This window comes from Halichondria panicea, chromosome 16, assembly GCF_963675165.1.
Source record: "Halichondria panicea chromosome 16, odHalPani1.1, whole genome shotgun sequence".
Lineage (NCBI taxonomy): Eukaryota > Metazoa > Porifera > Demospongiae > Suberitida > Halichondriidae > Halichondria > Halichondria panicea.
This window is the reverse complement of record NC_087392.1, coordinates 504,689-520,381: the sequence shown is the minus strand read 5'-3', so window position 1 is coordinate 520,381 and position 15,693 is coordinate 504,689. Positions and strand designations below refer to the sequence as shown.

The window sequence follows — 15,693 nt, the reverse complement described above, 5'->3', positions numbered from 1 at the left end:
CCAGAGACTCAAAGAATGTCATTACCTAATCACATGTAACCCTCAGGAACACATGAGGTGAAAATGACAGGTGTATACATGCATGTACATGTGCAGCAATAGGCATTCATCGGTCCCTTGTAATTATAATAATAATTATTGAAGACCTTTCCACCCCACCCTCTCCCCCATGTCTACATTTCAACACTTCGCGAAAATAAAAAACATCAATGGAGGAACAGAACACGAGAAGCGTCAAGAAACACAACTTCAATAATTAAAACTCAACACAAAATCACCAATGATGCTTACTCCTAAAGACAGTTACTAGTGTCACTTGAAGTTAAACTTTACTTTTGCCAGATATCTCATCTTGACTTGCTTGACATCGTACACTATGTATTCTGGAGCAGAGAAGAGAGATAAAACACACACACACACACATGTTGAGACCGGCTACCATTGTAGTTGAGTGTATAGCCTCGAGGATTGCTCACTCCAGTGTCAACACTAGTCCCGAGGGGCACCACACAACCGTCGGACCTGCAGCAAAGGGAGTAGTTGGTAGCATGTCTGAGTATGCTCAGTGGCTCACAGGGTGTGGTCCATGGAGGGATTGGGGGCGATTCTGCCTAGGCCCATCACACTGTGTGCTCTCCTCCCTTTCACTAGCTCATCAGCATTGTACTCTGCGGCAAGGAGGTCGTGAGTGTTGCCTAGAGACACCTACAAATAATAAAGAGCATAATTAACATTGACCCCCTAACCAGTTAATTCATAACAACTCTTAACTTTCCATAGGCACTCGTAAATTCATAGTCCCTAAACAACCATACAGCTATAAACTTTCTCAATAAATAATTAACCAACACTCTCCAACAAGCTTACATCACAAAGAAGTATGAACCCTTCGTTCTTGGCCTTGGAGGCAAAGCAGTAGTTGGCACTCTTCGAGGACATGTCAGCAAAGTAGAGGCCTTTGCCAAACTGCACATACAAGAAATACACTCAAGCACGCTGTCAAATCATGACACACGAGTAGGTATATGCTACTGTGAAATCAACTCTCAAAAAAAATACTCCACAATAAGCCTATCAAAGAGCTACAGAAAGTATCTTTTTTAGATAAGAAATTGGATGCTCGTAACTCAAGTAATGAACAGCTAAAGAAACACCTCAATTTCAGAAAAATGTAAAAGGCTTATAATTATGCCTTTTAAATTTTGACCCTCCTATAGATCTTTGATCTCACAATGTATAAGGACAGACCTATCAAAGAACAACATAATACATATTTTACACTTGAAAATGGATCCTCCAACTGTTATGGACAGTCAAGAAGTATCGAAATCCTCAGTCCTTTACTTTGCAAGGTATCAATTGAATACAGTGAGTGTTTGCTCATGGCAACCATGCAGTGCTCACCATGTAGCCAGTCACAGGTGCCTCTGGAGGAGCTATCCTCAGCCCTTGACTCAGAATACCCACCCAGTTAGTGATTCTGGAGCCATGCCACAGCAGCTTCCTGCGTGGACAGTGTCATCACTAACACACATTATAGTGTACACTCTCTCACAGAGCTACTAGCTATCATACACACAATTCATTCAACGCACTCCTGATACAATACAGGCATTTTTATCGTGGGTGTGGTACCCACACACACACACCCACGACACTCACTGAGAGTGGGGGAGTGGGGCCCACACACACACCCCTCACCTATTTCCCTTGTCTGTGAACTGCTCTGCTTCTCCTTCCCTCTCCACGGAGAACAGATCAAGCAGCTGCATAGTATACTGGTTATGCGTCCCAGCGTGTGTCTGTCGCATGTACTTTTCCACAAGAGCAAAAACCGAGTCTTCTGTGTCGACTGGTGCCAGCTGGCACTTGAGCTCACTGTAATGGCGGTCGACAGGATGTTCCTTAGAGGCATCTCCACTACTCAACACTTTCATGGCAATCTGGATGTCTCCCAGAGCCTGAAAGGATGAGTAAAGATGACCGTGTCATTTTATGGAAATCCTGGTAAAGGATCAACATACAAGAATATGATAAATGGCAGCAGTTGGGATTCTGGTAAAGGATCAACACGCAAGAATAACAGACTATAGGGATTCTAATTCAGCAAATGCCAACACCTGTATAATACAGCTGCTGTTGGTATCCCGCACACCTCACCTCCAGTAGAGCTATCTTCTCCTTGACCATCTCCTTTGTCTTGATAACAGGAGGTCGCTGCATTCTGCACAACACACAGACACACACACACACTAGTACACAACTGAATTGCTGTATCCATATCATCTCATAAATTAAAACACATGGATACAATACATTTAAAGAAACAATCTCCTAAGGTGCCACTGTAAAGCAAGCAGCAGTCAAATTTTGCTGTTGCCAAAAACATATCTTTATGCACTGCATGTCTTAATTATAGACACAAAAAATTGCTTAGCTGTCTGAAAGCTCACCCAAAGCAGTGAGGAATCCTAGTGTAGAACTCGTCGCAAGCCTTGTAGAGGCGGTCCCCAAAGTCACTCTTATTGATGCAGTCCTCGATCTTCTTGAGAGCAGCGTAACCTAAACGGATCTGATTGGTTGTTAGTTTGCCGAGAGGGGCCTTCTCTGCATCGTACTTCATCTCCACCACTATATCCTCCATTGCCTTCACGTTGCAGATCAGCTGGACCAGAGACTGTGTGTGTGTGTGTGTGTGTGTGTGTGTGTGTGTGTGTGTGTGTGTGTGTGTGTGTGTGTGTGTGTGTGTGTGTGTATGTGTGTGGAGTGTGTGGAGTGTGTGTGTGTGGAGGGGGGGCTTAGTCGACCAATATCTAGTTTTGATGCAAGTATTGTACATAATTATACAAACTTGTATGAAGCCTGTATGGTGGCCTGGGGTCTATACTGTAATAGCTGGGTGTGTGTGTGTGGGGGAGTTGTGGCTGGCTGGATCTGATAATAGACTAATTAGCAGTAATTGCTGATAAAGTCAGGTGCAGTATTTGTGGGCAGTGGGAAAGTTGTCAGTGAGCAAAACGTGTCTCGTTAGAAATAATAAGCACCTGCTAAGTTACATAATAGTTTTATTAGTGTCCAAGACTAGAAGTAGAATCCTTATTATCGCTAAATTTACTCAGTTTACAAAATATTTTTGCGACCAAAAAATAAAAATAACTCTTACCTGCACTTTAGGGTCTAGCTTTGACTCTACTGGCTTCAAGTCCTCACTGCTACCTTCTCCTGACACTCCGTCCACCTCTTCCCCACCATCAACCTCATCCTGTGTGTGAACAAAGAATTACAAGCACTGCTAAAAATAGCGTGAACTAACTACATTAGTGCTAGCTCGGTACGGCTTCTTCCTAGCCAATGCTTTCACCTTCCTACTCAGCTCATGCAATCATTTCCTTTGTGGGCAGCTGCTCAGGTTAATAATAACAATAACAAACCAAGGGGATATATGAGCTATGTGATTGAAGGGTCGTTTCCCTACTCACTTCCTTCCTATCTCTCTACCCACATATGCAACTATCCTTGTAAGGATTCATTCTGAGAACAACTGCATATGTATGTAAACAAACCGACTATTAAACAGGTAACAGGAAAAGTAAAATATGCTGCTTGCTAAGGATCTTGTCATACTAATACATCCTTCCTATATACACGTCAATCACAGGATTCTGCCGACCAATCAAATGCTTCCACCCTCACAATTGCCTTACCTTTGCCTCGTAGTCAATCTTCAAGAGGTCATACTTTCCAGTCACTTTCACGAAGCTATCTCTGTCCTCCCAACTGTTATTGGTCTTGTCCGCAAACCTGAAAATAGTGGAGTCAATAGAGATTAACTGCACGACACAGTAATTGGAGGATATGAGGTTAGAAAGAATTGACCTGCACTGCCATTTATGGCTAATCTTGAAAGCATTATATGCACCATACAACAGTGACCAGCATAGCTATCAATTAAGCTAATATCCTGTGTTCCAGCCTACAAGGCTTCCAGTCTGACACAGCCTGGGGCCATGAGAAACAAAATAATACCCCAAACCACTTTACAGTGACTGGCTTCACTAAACAGAAAACTCTGCACATTAAACTTCCGTCATACAAGGCTACCATTGATCATGAAGACTCACTTTTTACGGAACAAGTCTTTAGCTTGCTCCAAATCGCCTCCACAAGGTTGCAAACTGTTCTGGCCAGTTTTACCCACTATGTGTGTGTACAGGCAATATTAAATGGGAGACATATTATCATTGCATACAGTATGTGTACTTACCTCGGCCCCACCTGAACCACACACTGTACTGAGCACCACGTGTCCCGCTCTCTTGCAGCAACTGCATTATGTAAAACTTGTTGTTATTGTTTTTGAGGTTGGTCTGGTTGAGCATGGCGTCCCAATGCACTCCTCCCTCACTGTACACACTGGCCTAGTATACAGAAGATTACTAGGTCATTACTAGGTTCACTAGATATTACGTAGAATATACTAACCTTTCCAACCTTTGTCGTACAGGCGTAGTCCACAGGGACTTCCCCTTTAGTTGCCACGATAACACGACCTGTAATTTGTGGGTGAACCTATAGCAATTACTGATTGCCCGGTACGTGGGACAATGGACTGCAATAGATCGTCTGATAAAGGCACACACACACCTTACAAAGCAGGAATGTTCACTGCATTTAATATCAACATATTGTACTGTACACACTGATTACCACACACCAACTGCTTTGTGTAAACTTTGCAAGATCTCAAGAGAGATAATTTACAACAAATACACATAATGAAGCGGCACTATTGTAACTAGCACACGAGGGGGAGTGGGGAAGAAAGGGAGAAACTTACCATTAGAGTCCTCTTCTTTTGCTTTACCGGATGATTTTGCACCAGATGACTTGCTAGCTGAAGATTTACTAGATGATGCTTTCCTAGCTTTGGGCGTGGGTTTTACAGCAGCTTCCTCAGTCTCTATATTGGACTTCTTCTTAATAGCAGAAGGCTCTGTATGAAGAAAACAAGATGGGGTATTGGAGGAAATACATTTCACATACCCAGGTAACGGTAAGTTAATTTTGCTTTGCACACGTTGTAAGTTAGGGAATGCCTGTTGTTTAAACTTCCAGCTGTGCTTACTAAACACACACAATACTGCGCATGTGATACTCCTTGGCACTGAGACAAGAGTGAACAGACCATCAAAAGACTTCTCCTATGCAAACTCAATAATGAAGAGAACAGGAAATGCCAGCGGATAAATAAGGCCTCCTGTGAAAGTCTGCCAAGCCCAACCTGGTCACACACCACAATAAAGGCTCCAGTAAGGAAGTCCATCATCATAAAGTCCTAGTACTACATCAACACTAAATAAAGTTCACAAAGCAGCCTTTTAATTGTCGGATCTAGCACGTACTGTAACAGTCCCCCAATATATTGAAATTTGGCCTTCCAACATCAAGTTTATACATGTGAGACTAAGTGGCTTTGTTGTGGATATCTTGTGGCTATCAAGTGCACTAATCTATTGGGCAATCCCTAGGCAACCTAATACATCATGTGCAGCTAGGCCACCCCACTCCCCCCCCTCTCTCTGATGGCAGTGCAGGCCACTCTCCCCCTCTCTCTGATGGTAGGCCACCCCACTCCCCCCCTCTCTCTGATGGCAGTGCAGGCCACTCCCCCTCTCTCTCTGATGGGCGAATAAGCCGATGGCTAGTTTCCAGGGCAGCCAAGATATGTAATGATGTTAGGACCCTTAACTTCCGGGAACAGTACAATAAATTAGAGCACAATTGAATAAAGCATACAGTGCATTCCTATGAACGCCCACTCTTGCTCACCTTCAACCTCTCCATTGACTCTAATCTTCCTCTCAACCTTTGTCTCCACGTTGATCTGTTTCTTAGCCGTCAGATCCAGCTTGTAGCTGCGTCCCCCGCACTTTATCTCTCTCTCACTCACACCACACTCGGTACACGCCACTAACAGTTGTTGCAAATTCGGAGAATAAGCATTCCACACTCCGTGCTCGTTTTGCCACTCCCACTGACCACACCCACTGCTGTGACAGCGTACATTTCTCTGCCATCCTGTTGCCACGTTCGTTTGTGTCATGGAGCTCAGGCTAATGTTCAGCTTGACAGTGGAGGCCACTTGCAGTGTCACAGTATCCTCTCCTCCAGTTAGAGCTTTGGTGATCTCGGCTGCATGTGGGTGGTCATATGACGTCCACTGTCCTTTGTCACCCTCCCACTCCCAGCAGATAACCTTTGACCCTTCATCCTCAACATCATCTGGAGGAGGATCTTTGAAGCAGGAAAAAGTGGGCGGATGAATACGCAGTATGTATAATAAGACGAACAAGTCATAGATAATCCGATAAAAGGTTATTTAATTTAAAACCCAGTAGATTACTTTTGATGTGTGAAATAAGGGAATGACCATCCATAATCACATCCTGTCAACAATAACATTAATATTAAACAAGAAAACTACGTTCGATAGATCATCGATAGAAGGGGAAATAAACATGGGAAAAAACACTATTATTAACATTACAGTCCTAGATACAGCTTCATGTGAAACTATTTTTAATGCCTGTATATACCTCTTTTTCTAGTTCTTGCTGATCTTCTGGTTGCCATATTTTAACTTGCTTGCGCTTTTAGGGGGTGTCCCATCAAGATTGTAATTATTGAGCTGATGACGTGATTATTAAACAATCAATTTATAGCTTTGTGTGCAGAATTAAGTCTTGTACAGTATACAGTAGGACAAGACACAGAGAATACTATACAGTATATAGCTGGATTATTCGTTGTTGTTCTACACTAAGAAACAACCATCTATACTATTAGGCCGTGTGCAACAACCAGAATTCCTTGTTTAGCTTTGTCAAGTGAAAATTGTGCAACTATTTATATTTGCCTAGAAAAATCCAAAGAATCGGCTACCCAAAATGGACTATCCAGGCTCTGATTACCACCACCATATCGCTGACTACCACCACCTTGGAGGATTGGACCTGGATCTGGACCCAAGAACGAGGTCAAGTACCTGGCCGCTACGAGACCCTGCGTTGTTAAGCGCTGCCGCTGGAGTGGACTCTGACAACGAGCAGCTAGGCTACGAGTCACCTCGTCCAGGCACTGGTATGGAGATCAAAGCTGAGACGCCAGAATGCGAGTCCCCTATCCCTCACCACTCGAAGTCGGAGCCCAAACCTGCAAAGATGAGAAACGCCTGGGGGAATATGTCCTATGCTGAACTAATCACTCAAGCTGTGCTGTCTTCGCCAGAGAAGCGACTAACCCTGTCTGAGATCTATGATTGGATAGTTAAGAATGTCCCCTACTTCACTGATAAGGCCAACAGTCCTTCAACTGCTGGTTGGAAGGTAAGCTTCTAAGCTTTTGTATAGCTTGTTGTATTGCATTGTAGTAGGTGATAATCAGCACTAACTCACTGTACCTCCTCTCCCCCGGCCCCCTGCAGAACTCAGTGAGGCACAACCTCTCTCTGCACAGTCGATTCGTGAAAATACAAAACGACACGTCCGGCAAAAGCAGCTGGTGGACCGTTGATCTAGACGCTAAATCGAGCAAAACAAGTCGAAGAAATCGTTCTCACTCCGTGGACAATACCAATAACTCACCAAGAAGCCGAAAGAGGGAGAAGAAAAGCAAACTTAAAAAAATCAAAGGAGCGTCATCTCAGGACAATATTCTGTCAAGCCCGTGCCACAGTCCAACGCCCCTGTTACAGCCATCATGGAGCCCTAGGCCGTGCCCCTCCCCCACTGGGTCTGATCTCTCCCCCGGTTATTCACCAATTATGCAATCACCAATTATGCACAGGGGTAGCAGAAACGTGACCCCCGTATCCCCTCTCATATCTCCCCCCGGAATCGACCAGCAATGTCAAGGAGTGTTCAGTGGCTCCAACTCTTCGCTGCTAGATGGCGACGGGCTCGACATTGGGGATCCCAACACCTGCACGGATATGCTGGCTCAGTTGAACCTTCGACCAGCTCGAGAGCTCATGGGCAGCTCTTCGTCTCTCTCCTCTCTCAACTCACCTCGTTTCTTTGTCACAAAGAGCCCTCACCCCGTGTTCACCTTTGCCGGGCCTGGACCCGTGGATTCCTCTGGATACTCAAGCATATCGGATACTGAGATTCCCGAAGGCAGTTTTCCGCCACCCCCTCCATACGAAGACCATTTACCCCATCAACAAGTTCGTCCCACTTGCTACACTCCTACACGCTCGGCTGCACACCCACACCCACTGCAGATCACATTGTCGGCCGATTCTCGTCCGAGATCTGGTTCCGAGCCGGTGGCCGTGACCAATCATCGATTCCCTCAAGACATTGACATGGAACTGTTCCAAAATGGAGCCGAATTTGACTGTGATGTGAACAGAATTATAAAGGAGGAAATGCAGTACGATAATGGACATTTGGGATTTCAATTTACCCCCCAGCACCACCGCCCCCCTCACCATCATCACATTCCCCATCATCGTCACTCCCACCCTGCCACCCTCTCTCCACACGGTGACCCCACATTGACTTCTGCCGCTCTTCAAGGTGACCCGATTCTCATGCAAGGACATAACTTAGCCAACAGGACGGCGTACTGCTAGCCTACAAACCACAAGAACACTTATTAATTTGGAATTTATCCCTTTACCTCCCACAAGAACTGCGTGAGTGACTGCTCCACCCATTTTTATAGACTGCACTTTACCCCACAACATGTTTGATGTGTCTGCTCATGCATGCGTTTGTAATCATTTTCTCTGCCACACAAGTGGTTTAGTTTTTACCAACTTAACAGGTTTTAGCACCCCCCCCCCTAGTTTTATCGCATTTTGTCTACTTTCTATACCTTCTACAAATGTGTGTGTGTCACTTTATTCTTGTTCAAGTTGTGCATTTGAGCTATAAATGATGTGTTACTGCTTCAGATATATGTTATGAGTTTGTGATTTGATAACTGGAAATGTTATTAGAGCAATGACTGCCTTTGACAGCCATCAAGCCTGGAATGCCAAACTGCCCTTTGAAGTTTAACCACAGGTTTCAGATATTGGTCACTCCCATGCTGATGTGTAGCCAAGGAGTAGCTGGCCTAACTGGTGTATGTTCCATTGCTTGTACAGCTGCTAATCAGGGCTCTTTGCTAGTTGCCATATTTGACAGTTCTTTGCCAAACCTCTGCCAATATTTAGTATTCTAGTGTGCATTGTGCAACTCTTATCTAATTAGTGGTATAACATTTACAAAACTGCTTTGATAGCTATAAGCAGATGTAAATTCCAGTAGCGAGCTAGCATACCCAATATTGACACTGTGAGTGTAGGTGTGGGTGTGTGGGTGTGTGGTGTGTGATTAGTGATAGCTACAGTTGTTAAAGATTGTGGGGGAGTTACACTGCAGTGTGTATGGAGTATAAAGCTACCAGATCAGCATTTCCCTAAGGGGTGTGTGGTTTTACGAAGTGGTGGTTGACTAGTGGGGCATGTCCGAGCAATGTTGTGAATAATGACCTCCCACTGGGATACTTGCATGCTAACTATATTCATGACCAGTGGAGCCTGCCCCTATTAGGTATCGTACCATACCATACCGACATAAGAGGAGTCATGTTACAGTAACTGGAATCTGAGTAGGAACAGGTAATAGGCACTGTAGATCACAATGTAAAGCATATTCAAAACTTAAGAAATTCATCCTCTTAATTAAAGCAAATAGAAACTGGGTACCTAACCACAAAGCCATGAAGTTCACAGGGAAAGGTTAAAAACACCAAGATGTTGCAAACTACATGTTTCATCACTCTGAGTATTACCACTCTACCTCACTGCCTGCTACTTAACATAGCAATTAAAAACTAACAAAACTTATTTTTAGACAGGCCTAAGGACATTCATCCTCTTAATTTAAGCAAATAGAAACTGGGTACCTAACCACTAAAGTTCACAGCTAAAGCAGGGAAAGGATTAAGAACACCAAGATTTTGCAAACCTGACCCAGCTAATCTAAGTGTGCCCTACATGTTTCATCGCTCAGAGCATTACCACTCTAGCTCACTGCCTGCAATGCTCCTATACTTAACATAGCAATTAAGAACTAACTTATTCTTATTATTAGACAGGCCAATAGTAATTAATGACCACTCCCGGGATGTGTGCGGTGGTCTCCATTAGCAACAAGTGCTGTGTCTAGTGATCTAAAGTTCGAAGCATTCCTCGGAAGCCATGCCGAGGCACAACACTTCACTCACACCCGTACACACAGTGCAATGGCCTCTTCCTGTGATGCCCACTGAGCATTACGAATGTTATCCCTTGAGAGGCTTCAAAATCATTATTTATAAGACAATTCAGCTCACAAATATGATAATTATATGCAACTATGCATAATCACGCACTTCTTATGATAACATTGATATGAAATAAATTTGTGCACATGTGCAAACTAGTAATTATAATTATGACTATAAATTATTGGGAATAATTATGTTGAAAATTGACCAGTCTTGTACTGTCACTCTTACCATGACAACTACGTGATAAGCTCTAAGTGGTACATTGCACGCTACATATGGAGTGGGTGGACAATAAAAACAAGTGTTGTAAAGTTAGTTAGTGTCCATAATTAAAAGTTTGTTTTTTTCTCAAACTTTGCCAACAATCCTCGCACTTTGTCCGAGTCGTCCAGAGGCACTGTAACAGGTGGCATGTTCTTAGGCAGCTGCCTCGTTGGGGACAGTTTGACAGCTTGAGTGGGTGTGGGGAGCTTAAATGGGGTCGCACCGTGGGAACCAGGAGATCCCTTCGCTTCAAGCTGTTTGATCCTCTGAAGAATGGATGTGCTACCAGCCACTTCTTGCTCAGGCTCAGAAGGAATGTCTTTCTTAGGTTGCTCAAACTTTGAAGTGTTGATTTTTCCCACCGTTCTCTGAGTGCTTTGTGCAGATGTGCCTGGAACTCGGTTGCTAGGCATTGGCTTTTTGTCTTGCTTCCACTTGGGGGGTTGCTCAGACGGTGGTTTAACTGGAGGCTTTTTTAGAGGTAAAGTTTCTGTTTCTTTAGCACGTGAGGGTGAGGGTGATGGTTCTGGTGAGGCTGACTCTCCTCCGAATGCTGAGGGTATGTTCAGTTTGCCTACTCTCTTTACCACACTCTCTCTTGGGCCATGATTGACCACCTCCAGTGGAGGAGGGTGGATCTCAGGCTTCTTTTCAATCTTTGATGCTAGAGGAGGAGCAACTTTTTTTGTCTTGTAGCTCCATTCTCGCTGTGGTTGTGGTTGTGTCTTCTTTTTGTGCGACCATTCTGGTTTGTTAGCTGGTTTCTTTTGCTGTGCATTCTCCACTGCAGGCTTCTTGTAAGGTTTCTGTTCAATGAACTGATTGTCCCCTATTGAGAATCCTCCTTCTTCTTCCTCTGGCTCTTCAACTGCTTCAGGGATTTTAAAACTTTCCATTTCACTCTCTTCAGGAGGTGGGCTCGTTGGTGGAGTGGGTGGAGCCTCTTCAAGTGTGGGTGGAGGGCTAGTGGGTGGAGGAGGGGGTGGTACTTCATCATCTTCTGGAGGAGGGGGCTCTTTTTTCTTTTGAGGTTCTGATTTCTTTGGAAGCTCGCTGACTTTCTTTGTCTGTTTCGATGGCGACGCCTTAGGCTGCTCTTTAGGCGCAGGCTTGTTGCGCTTTAGTGGTTCTTTTGTAGTTTCAATTTGTTTTGGAGCATTTGTTTCTTGTTTTCTTAAGCTCACACCAGAGTTTCTGTCAGAGGCTGGTCTGGAGGGGGTGGTCTCAGTGGCCCTCTTCTCCGCAAGATCGTCCAGTTTCCTCTGTACAAGTTCGTGGTCCGAAATATTCTCCATAGATGGTGCTGTGACTATCACGTCAGGTGTGATGGCCACTTTGATTGGTGTCTCTTGCTGACTTATCGGAGGAGGTGGCGATGACTCTGGAGGGGGTGGGGTTTCAATCCTAGGGTGGGCCGTTTCTTCCTTTTGCATTTCTTCAGTGTAGGGTGGTAGAGATGGTGAGGGGGGAGGTATTGAGGCTTCTCTCTTTTGTCTGTGTTCACGAGTCAATGTAGCTGGTTCAATTACAGTCGGTGTGGAAAGAGGTCGAATAGTGGGAGGGATGAATGCCGCTGCAGGCTCTGATTTGGTTCTTGTTCTCTGTTGAGCTGATAGAGCGTCTGCCGTGGCCTCGTAGCAAAATCGGTACTGATCCGGTGTCTGGACCATCCCCTCTCGTTGCTTGCGGAGATTGTAAACAATTTTCTCTATGTCTACTTTTCTCTTTGCGGCCTGCGTCTCCAAAGCTGTGTGGACGGTGATAAATACTCCACTACGGCCCAGACCAGCGCTGCAATGTACCACAATGGGACGATCCTTTGGCGAATGAATCTTGGTCACCATGTCAATGAACTGTGTGGGTTGAGGATTGCCGAAGTCGGGCCACGAATGGTAGTTATAGTGAGTAATGTGTCGTTTGCCAGCCTCTTCCTCCATCCTCAGGGTCAGCTGTGAGACTGTGTAGTCAGGGTACCTCCTGCAGATACAAGAGGGGGGGGGAGGGTAGTTTAATTATATAATTAAGGGAAACAGTGTACAGTAACAGTATGTATATGAACAAGCTAATTAAGTATAAACAAGTTATGTACGTAAGCTATCATTATACTAACATACAGTGACACTGTATTGGTCAGCGCATACGTTTGACTGGTGCAGTGCACCGTGACGGGGCCATGCCTCTGGGACATCTCTTGATCAGGCCAGTACTTTTCACACTTTTTACGTCCTTTCTCAGTGATGCCTGTTGTCATGACAATCACTTCTGTCTTTTGTTGCAAGACCATTTTCCAAAAATCCACAGTTGTGTTTGGCAGCGGACCCTGCAGTGTAATTAATCTCCTAGCAACATGCCACATGAAACACTGTCTATATCTGTAATGCATGCAAGAATCCAATGGTTGTGATAGCAATTTGAATGCTGACCACACACACACAATTTGGGTAGACTAGCTTGAGGGGGAAGACAACAACTTAAACAGTCTGAAAACTTTCTGGGATGCCGTGGAAACATATCCATTTATCCAATAATTTAGTGAATAACAATAAATTGAGAAACTTCATACGAGAATCCATACTCCCTCTAATTGACGTTGTATTGACATTCTAAAATGACAAACAAAATAACTCAATCAATTATGATTACGACTAGTTAGCTCTCAGTGTACGTAGAGAAGGGGACAAACACGCTGTGGTGGGGGCAGGGCAATGGCCCGTAGACAAGCAATTAGATCTATAGTATAGATTGTGTCTATCGGATATCATTTGGTTTTGGGTTGTTAGCAAACAAACCACACACAGTCACACTGAGAATGATAATTGATTGACTGTGAAAACAAATAGAGCCATATTGCATGCAGTAGCTCAAAACAATTATGCCTAAAAAAGATTTCAAGAGCTAACCTGAGTGGCTATATAGGCACTGGGTCGGTCGAATCCATTCAAAAAGTTGGCATTGATGTAGTCAGAGCCTCTAACCTGCAAAGGCATGGAAAGAATTCAGTCACTCAGTCAATACAGAGTGATTAGTGTGTGCAGGAAAACATACACATTCAAGTACTTGTATAGTAACAAACTAACTCTAGTTGAGCATTTATTAGCTGAAGTTATGGTACAATTATGAGCAAAGTATGACATTACAGTGCACACATTCTCACCATGGGGGTAGCATCAGTCAGGGTGACTCTGGTCTGGTCAGCTGCAGACACATTGCCATAGCGATTCTTGGGCACATTGACTGACAATCTGTATATTGAACATTTTGTTTGGATCAAATTCATCCCATCACACAAACAAACACACCCACACACACACCCACCCACACACACCCACACAACTCCATCCCATCCCCACACAGACACAGACACACACACACACAGACATACATACACATACATATATATATAATATAGACACACACATACATGTGTATACCTTGATTGGGAGGCCTCACTGTCTGGCTTGACGGCCATTAGCGAGCGGTATTGTCGTCGGTAGTCTCCAACTTGTACAGTACTCATCAGACGTTTGGCAACCTCTGACGCTGACTCAGCAGATTCATCTGGGAGATCGACAGGATAACGCTCCACCTGCTCATTCGTCATTGACGTGGTACCCTAGAGGGTAGGGGGTTATGAACAATTAACAGCCGATTCAAAACAAAAATTAAATACATAATCGGTATATTATGATGATGTGAAGACTTACTCCAAAGTTTAATCTTTTCTTGCTAGTCTCGATTACGGAGGATCTTCTTCTTTGCTCTTGATTGTAGCTGGTGATCTGACTTTGAAAATACTCCATCTATAATTATATGAGCAAGAGATGCATAAATGTACAGTTACTCACATTCTATCGAGCTTTCTAACGGCTACATGCTCAACCACAAACCACATGACCGTGTGTACATGCGTACCTCATGATCGGAGAGAAGGTCAGGCTCTCCAACAGATTGCTGTGACCCACCCTCCTCCAACAACTGCAGCTGGTCCTCCTGTTGGTGTCTGGAGAATCGCTTAAAGATACCTGACCTCCGCTTGCTTGAGGAGGAAGGCCTGTTCGACCTACAGAGAAACCAAACAGTATTATTAAAGTCAGCATACCAAATCAAGCTAGAATGTAACCTAGAGAGATGGGGATAAGTGAACCACACATAGCTTGCTTTTTCCTATTGAACAAGGGGTTGTAGTTGAACATCTATAAACGGCCATAACTTTAGTACCGTTGATCCAATGTCAAAAATGTTCGGATTTTCTGAAAGCTTAGAAAGAGACCTTTCAAATAATGTGTTTCAATCCAAAATTGATAAGGTGCCATAATTTGTCATTTTTCGGCTTTGGACCATGGGCTATTATTCATGGTGTGGCCAAATCGGCAAATACTTTTATCGCTCAAATATTAACTTTGATGACACCATTTGAAAGGTCTCATTCTAAGCTTTTAGAAAATCATAAAATCGTTGAAATTGGATCCACAGAATTCTTAGAAAGATAGTTTACAAGTTTATTTTATTAAAATCTTACTGTGCCTATATATACAACTCACTTTTTCTTTGTGGAGTGCCCCTTGCTCTCGTTGAGTGCATCGTCCCAGAGGTCACTCAGCTCAGCAAACTCTCCATCCTCAGGAGCTGTCTCTCCAAGACGCCATTGCTCGTCCAGCTCTGTAGTGAAGCCCTCATCACCACTCGAGTCATCAGCCGAGGACTCGTAGTGCGGAGGAAACAGTTCCTGTGTGTGTGTGTGCATGGTATTGAACCTATTTAGTGTGTGTGGGTGTGGGTGTGTGGGGGGTGTTGTGTGTGTGTGTGCAAACTCACAATGCCTTTTTCATCCTGATGCCAGAATGCTTGGGAGTCTTCCTGCGTGAACTTTTGAGAGAAGTGTTGTCCTCTCTGTGCATCCAATGAGAGCAGCACATTCACACTGTCATCCTTAAGTGGAATCTCCTCCTACAAGCATTTGTTATAGCAACATTGTACTTATAATTAGTCAGACATTCCTGCATATTAATTTTAATTTAATTACCCTGTACATGCTAATTATGAATTGTATATTCCTTTTGCACATTATGGTATTACGAATGGTGAAAATGCACATGCATAATTATA

The 15,693-nt window shown here is 44.0% G+C and overlaps 3 protein-coding genes across 5 annotated transcripts in view; 1 reads left to right on the top strand and 2 right to left on the bottom strand.

Moving 5' to 3' along the window:
• Positions 1-187: 187 nt before the first annotated feature.
• On the bottom strand, positions 188-6,743 carry LOC135349610 (poly [ADP-ribose] polymerase 2-like). 3 transcript variants are annotated; one of them, XM_064548150.1, is made up of 16 exons: positions 6,597-6,743; positions 5,830-6,294; positions 4,838-4,993; positions 4,483-4,550; positions 4,265-4,418; positions 4,122-4,197; positions 3,705-3,801; positions 3,164-3,262; positions 2,454-2,677; positions 2,161-2,224; positions 1,702-1,961; positions 1,405-1,504; positions 868-966; positions 575-705; positions 440-522; positions 188-383 (listed from the first exon to the last, which is right to left on the bottom strand). In XM_064548150.1, exons 1-16 carry the CDS (start codon positions 6,631-6,633, stop codon positions 313-315), a joined length of 2,184 nt encoding a protein of 727 aa, XP_064404220.1. In that variant the 5' UTR covers positions 6,634-6,743; the 3' UTR covers positions 188-312. The 3 variants fall into 3 exon arrangements, with proteins under 3 accessions (XP_064404220.1, XP_064404221.1, XP_064404222.1); XM_064548151.1 differs by having other exon boundaries at positions 4,265-4,325; XM_064548152.1 differs by lacking the exons at positions 5,830-6,294; positions 6,597-6,743 and adding an exon at positions 5,044-5,538.
• Positions 6,744-6,945: 202 nt separating this feature from the next.
• LOC135349612 (forkhead box protein O4-like) lies at positions 6,946-8,988 on the top strand. The gene is made up of 2 exons (XM_064548155.1): positions 6,946-7,385; positions 7,484-8,988. Exons 1-2 carry the CDS (start codon positions 6,948-6,950, stop codon positions 8,633-8,635), a joined length of 1,590 nt encoding a protein of 529 aa, XP_064404225.1. The 5' UTR covers positions 6,946-6,947; the 3' UTR covers positions 8,636-8,988.
• Positions 8,989-10,376: 1,388 nt separating this feature from the next.
• The window catches only part of LOC135349606 (uncharacterized), a 46,872-nt gene continuing 41,555 nt past the window's right edge, over positions 10,377-15,693 (bottom strand). Inside the window, exons 8-16 of the mRNA XM_064548147.1 lie at positions 15,403-15,534; positions 15,129-15,313; positions 14,500-14,647; positions 14,292-14,387; positions 14,019-14,200; positions 13,742-13,829; positions 13,488-13,562; positions 12,729-12,907; positions 10,377-12,564 (exon numbers count right to left, since the gene is read on the bottom strand). Coding sequence (XP_064404217.1) covers positions 10,653-12,564; positions 12,729-12,907; positions 13,488-13,562; positions 13,742-13,829; positions 14,019-14,200; positions 14,292-14,387; positions 14,500-14,647; positions 15,129-15,313; positions 15,403-15,534 — 2,997 coding nt within the window. The 3' untranslated portion in view covers positions 10,377-10,652. The remainder of the gene's footprint in view (positions 12,565-12,728; positions 12,908-13,487; positions 13,563-13,741; positions 13,830-14,018; positions 14,201-14,291; positions 14,388-14,499; positions 14,648-15,128; positions 15,314-15,402; positions 15,535-15,693) is intronic.

What these genes read in the sequence shown, in the direction of transcription:
- LOC135349610 (XM_064548150.1), bottom strand. Translation starts at nt 6,633, where the DNA reads ATGGCAACCAGAAGATCAGCAAGAACTAGAAAAAGAG. An exon ending in AGTCAATGGAGAGGTTGAAG is followed by an intron (nt 4,994 to 5,829) that starts GTGAGCAAGAGT and finishes TTCTTCATACAG; the next exon opens with AGCCTTCTGCTATTAAGAAG. An exon ending in AAAGACTTGTTCCGTAAAAA is followed by an intron (nt 3,802 to 4,121) that starts GTGAGTCTTCAT and finishes CACTATTTTCAG; the next exon opens with GTTTGCGGACAAGACCAATA.
- LOC135349612 (XM_064548155.1), top strand. Translation starts at nt 6,948, where the DNA reads ATGGACTATCCAGGCTCTGATTACCACCACCATATCGCTGACTACCAC. An exon ending in CTTCAACTGCTGGTTGGAAG is followed by an intron (nt 7,386 to 7,483) that starts GTAAGCTTCTAA and finishes GGCCCCCTGCAG; the next exon opens with AACTCAGTGAGGCACAACCT.